At 29.4% G+C, this 4848-nt stretch overlaps 1 protein-coding gene across 2 annotated transcripts; it reads right to left on the bottom strand.

The window, feature by feature from the left end:
- Positions 1 to 2099: 2099 nt before the first annotated feature.
- On the bottom strand, positions 2100 to 4440 carry LOC108821134 (probable transcription factor KAN4). Of its 2 annotated transcripts, none has more exons than XM_018594184.2 (6): positions 3889 to 4440; positions 3678 to 3754; positions 3378 to 3417; positions 3159 to 3273; positions 2703 to 2787; positions 2100 to 2609 (listed from the first exon to the last, which is right to left on the bottom strand). In XM_018594184.2, exons 1-6 carry the CDS (start codon positions 4289 to 4291, stop codon positions 2535 to 2537), a joined length of 795 nt encoding a protein of 264 aa, XP_018449686.1. In that variant the 5' UTR covers positions 4292 to 4440; the 3' UTR covers positions 2100 to 2534. The 2 variants fall into 2 exon arrangements, with proteins under 2 accessions (XP_018449686.1, XP_018449685.1); XM_018594183.2 differs by having other exon boundaries at positions 3159 to 3276; positions 3889 to 4439.
- Between the last annotated feature and the right edge of the window lie 408 nt (positions 4441 to 4848).

Raw genomic sequence — 4848 nt, 5'->3', positions numbered from 1 at the left:
CAGGTTTTTCATTACATGATTCTCATATTTCACTCTTTCAAAAGGTAGATCTATAAATTTTGATATGCATTTTTGTTTGTTTTATATGTTAGATTTTAAAAAGCTATAGATTCAACCAAATTTAATTGTTTTGTATGTTTTGTAGCATAAAATTTTCATTTTTGAATTTTTTCTCGGTTTTGAAGCCATTTGAATGTTTTTGAATTTGTAGATTTTTTCAGATTTGAGACAAACTTTGAAAGACTGAAGACTCTCGAAGATTTATGCTAGAAGACTTCCCACGAAGTCTTCCGAAGCCTTCTTGTCCAAAGTGGTACAAATTTTGGATATGTATTTTGTGAGTTTTATATATTAGATTCTAAAACTTTATAGATTCAATGTAATTTGACTGTTTTGTTTATTATTTAAGCATAAATTTATTTTTTGAAGTTTTCTAAAAAGTTATAGATTCAATCTAATGTGACTGTTTTGAATATGCAGATTTTTCAAATCTAAGCCAAAATTTCAAATATATTTTTAAAAGACTCATGTAAGTCTTCTACCCAAAGTGGTACAAATTTTGGATATGTATTTTGTGTTTTATATATTAGATTTTAAAAAGTTATAGATCCAACCTAATGTGAGTGTCTTGTTTATTATTTAAGAATAATAATTTATTTTTGAATTGTTCTCTATTTTGAAGCCATTTGAATGTTTTTGAATATGCAGATTTTCAGATATGAGAAAGACTTCTAAGACAACTCTTGGAAAACTCTAACACACTTAAAAGACTCTCGGAAGACTCCTGGAATACTTCTTGGGAAGTCTACTAATGTTTATTATGGTAGAAGAGTTCCCACGAAGTCATCAGAAAGTCTTCCAAAGTATTTTTTCGTCCAAAGTAGTACAAAGAGATAATGTAAAGTGGAGTCCAAACTTATCTATGTTGAAGAATAATATCTACCTTAATGTATAATAATTTTGTTTACGGTCTGTTTTATGATTTGTATGTGTACTATTTTAATTGTGAATTATTTTGTAAACTTTAAGAGATGTTAATCAAAAGAATTAAGTAAATATGTTCATGTTTTAACAAAAGTATCTGACATTATTAAAGTTATTGATACAAAATACCAAGAAATTGTTTTAATCATTCTACCAACTCATAACAAAAACACAACAACTCATACTTTATCGTTCACATGGATGCGGAGTTACCAGTGTAGTTTACAGAGTCAGTATGAGGCTGTTCTTAAGCTGTTAAAAAAACAATTTACATGATTACGAATTCTAACTTGTTTCAACAGTGAGTGATATTTAGTTATTTAAATTAAAGCATTTTTAAAAATAAAATAAGTTAATTTACCAATTTAATATAATTTTAAAATTATTTCATATGGCATTTCTATTTTAATATAATATAGATTATATTATAACTGTATAGGATATAGCATATAATTTTTATTTTTAATTAGCACTAATTTATAATAATAATAATAGTAATAATAGATTACTAGTTACGAAATTATTTAATATATTACTTTATTAAAAATATCTAAAACTTTTGGTAAATTCTTGTTAGGTTCTTTTTCAATATATTTTGTTAGAACTAAAAATAAAATTTAAATTTATGGCTGAATTTGATTTATTATTAATTTATTGATTATTTTTTTTAGAAATAATATATATTTATATATATATAATTTTTTATTTAGTAATGTAACTAATTAAATATATTATATTAAATGATTAATGAAATTGTCTTTCTGTGACTTTTATACGGTAGTTTTTTGTATAAAAGATTTCGAAATAAATATCGATATCATATTCAATTTATTTATACGGTAGGATCTTTGATCATGATCCATAGCCTGAAGTTCTGAAGAAAGTAAAGGGAGTTGTGGCATTACGTAACAATGCTATGGATGAAGATCAAAGATCCTATCCATTTAAGTAATAAAATATACATTCCATCTTCTTTCAAAAATAAAATATACATTTCGATCATTTTCTACCACACATCTTGCAATATAGTTTTCGACCAATTATTCAATAATGTAAAAAATATTTACTAAAACAATAAATTTTGCTTAGTGGAGCAAGTTAAAAACAATTGACCATGTTCAAAAAAACCTCTTCATATAAACCAGAGTAGGAGCAGTGAAGCATACCAAATGAGGAAAGAGGCAGTAGAAGCTTTTTAGTTACCAGAGAATCTTTTCCAATATATTAGTGTGATAATGGAAGATTGGGATGTTTTTTGAAGATCGCAACAAAAATCCTTGAACTTGTACTCTCTTCTCATCCACTACCACAATACCATGCCTACTACTTAACCCAAATCCCTAGTTTATGCATCACAAAAACTCGCAGAAAGTATTGGAAGATCGTACATATAAGATGATTATGATTCTTCCAAAGTCCATACGATCAAACATTTAATATGTTAAAGATATAATAAGGCTGATTAAGAAATAACTAAGCTGACTTATTAATTTATCGCCGTTCTCCAAGTGAAACAATTAGCCCTTGATAGGGGTTAGGTCGCTGGATGGTTACACATAGTCTATCCCCCAACTCGGCCGCCCCAAGGTGAATTCCAAGCTGAGATGAGCTTTCTCCACATCATCCTATTTTCAAAATTTAGAAACATAAAGTTATATAAGTATATGTGAGAGTATGCACATTAACAATAACATTGTTACAGTTGTTTAGGAATGTACCTTAGTGATATGATTTATTTCCATGTGAGGATCTGCATGTGTAGATATGCTCATAGATAGTCCCCTAGTGGAAGACCAAGGAGATCTGTTCAAATTAAATGATAAAAATCACATAACGAGAAATCTACTGATAACATATTGTTGGACCCTATAATACTGCTTGCAACTACTACTACCATTCATATTCAAAATGTTTTATTTGGACGTGCTACTTCTTTACTATCATTAATTAAGATATATTTATAATACAAACATTTTAACTGGGAAATTTAAGGATCTTTTCAATTTTGACAAAATAAAGAAGTTAACGGATCTAAAGGAAAAAATGGACAATTATATTACGTTCACATAAGCCCTAGAAAGAGGGTCATATTCATCAAAATTCACGCATAACCAAGGCAAAGAGATTAGATGAAGAGTTTTTTTTTTACCAAAAACGAAATAAATAAAACGTACCTTTTGGTCTTTTGCACAGATGATGAGTTTGGCGAATTTGGGTCAGCATCAACGTCTTCGTTATTATTATTATTGTCCTCTGTCTTCTGCTCTGCCTCTTTCTCCACCTTTCTTTCTACTGATTATTCCCAAGAAAAGAAGAAACAAAAATAAATAGTACATCTACATTTTAAACCAATAGGAATACAAAAACTAGTCAATCTGGTTTTGGCGGAATACCTGATGATCCTTTATCAGTGCATTTCACTGTTCTATACATCTGCATCAACAAACATACATCCTTGAAAATCAAAACAAAAGTTAAAATAAAATTGATTCTAAGTTTATTTCAACTTTGCAATCATGTGTTAGCTAGTGGCCCATATATACACTTCCAGTGAAATGGTAATATGCATAAGTGTTAGCATTTTTATGAGAATCCAATAATAATTTTAAAATCCCTAAGAAGAAATATAAGGATAAAAATAATAGAAATGATAATCTTCAAAAAAAAATACAATAATAATAATAGAAATGAACCTGCAAGTGACTCTTGACATGAGCTAGGGTTAGATCCTTCACATTCATCAGCTCCAAGACTGATTTAGGCGTTGCTCCTGAAATAGACAAATAATTCACAAATAAAGACCTTGGTCCCAAACATTTTACTGAGACACAACCTTTGATTATTTCAATAAAAGAAGGAGAATGTAAGAAGAAAAGTCAATACAAAAAAAAAAAAAGTCAATACTTTCATGGCCTCCAAGAAGTTGAACAGCATGGACGAAATGAGCATGGAGAGTAGAAGTCCATCTCATTCTTGGAGCTCGAATGCTTCGTTTAAGACTAACCACTGAAGATGAGGTTCTCTTGAAATCTCGACCGTAGATTTGTGGCTGGAACATTTTTGAGCTGTGCCTCTGATAATGATGATATGGATTATGATGGTCAAAGCCTAAGCTCAAAAGATGTTTCTTCAAGAAGCCGTTCTCATGGCTTAACTCACTGAGACTGCTTCCGGAGTCACTGCTTGTGGTGGAGCTCCGGTTACTGCTGTGAAGGGGTTTCTCGGCGTGAGAGTTTGGAAGGCTGATCTGAAGAGACAAATCTGGGACTGAGTTTGAACCTCTCATATTGCTTCTTGACTCGAACATGATCACCTCACTACTACTCTTGTCTATGTTACTTCTCTATTTAAATAGCGGAGAGAGATAATAAAAGAGAGAAAGATATAACTGCAGAAACAGCACTTATGACTTACAGAGAGGGAGAATAAAAGAAGAAGAAAGCAGTGTATTTCTCAATCCTCGTCATATAGTGTTTTAATATATGTGATTGTCTCATTTAAAAATGTCATTTTCTTCTATTAATAAAATATTTATTTTATTTTCTACAACACATTTGTGTGCAATACTCTCGGTAATAAAACATCCAAACTTTTTTCGAATAACACCCAAACTTTTTAGTTAACTAAAAGAAATGATTATGCAGGTAGCCTGATGTAGGCGATAAACAAAGTTAATAATTATGATAAGATAATTGCAAATAGAGAAAATATATTTTTTATGCTTATTAGTAAAACTAATTCTGAAAATTAACCTAACATCTGACAAAATAATAAGTGATTTAGGAAAACAGCTATATCGTAACATAGATATATACATCAACATACTTTTGCATTGAATAGTGTAATACCAGATTAAATAATATG

The sequence above is a fragment of the Raphanus sativus genome, chromosome 6 (genome assembly GCF_000801105.2).
Source record: "Raphanus sativus cultivar WK10039 chromosome 6, ASM80110v3, whole genome shotgun sequence".
In the NCBI taxonomy this organism is placed as follows: Eukaryota; Viridiplantae; Streptophyta; class Magnoliopsida; order Brassicales; family Brassicaceae; genus Raphanus; species Raphanus sativus.
Note: the sequence above shows the minus strand (reverse complement) of the source record. Positions and strands in the feature narration are given on the sequence as shown.

Bases quoted from the DNA above. Each gene is read 5' to 3' on its own strand.
- LOC108821134 (XM_018594183.2), bottom strand. From the start codon at position 4,291: ATGTTCGAGTCAAGAAGCAATATGAGAGGTTCAAACTCAGTCCCAGAT. The intron at 3,755-3,888 runs GTATTGACTTTT...TGTCTATTTCAG, and splicing joins ACTTCTTGGAGGCCATGAAA to GAGCAACGCCTAAATCAGTC. The intron at 2,610-2,702 runs GTACATTCCTAA...TTTTGAAAATAG, and splicing joins AAATAAATCATATCACTAAG to GATGATGTGGAGAAAGCTCA.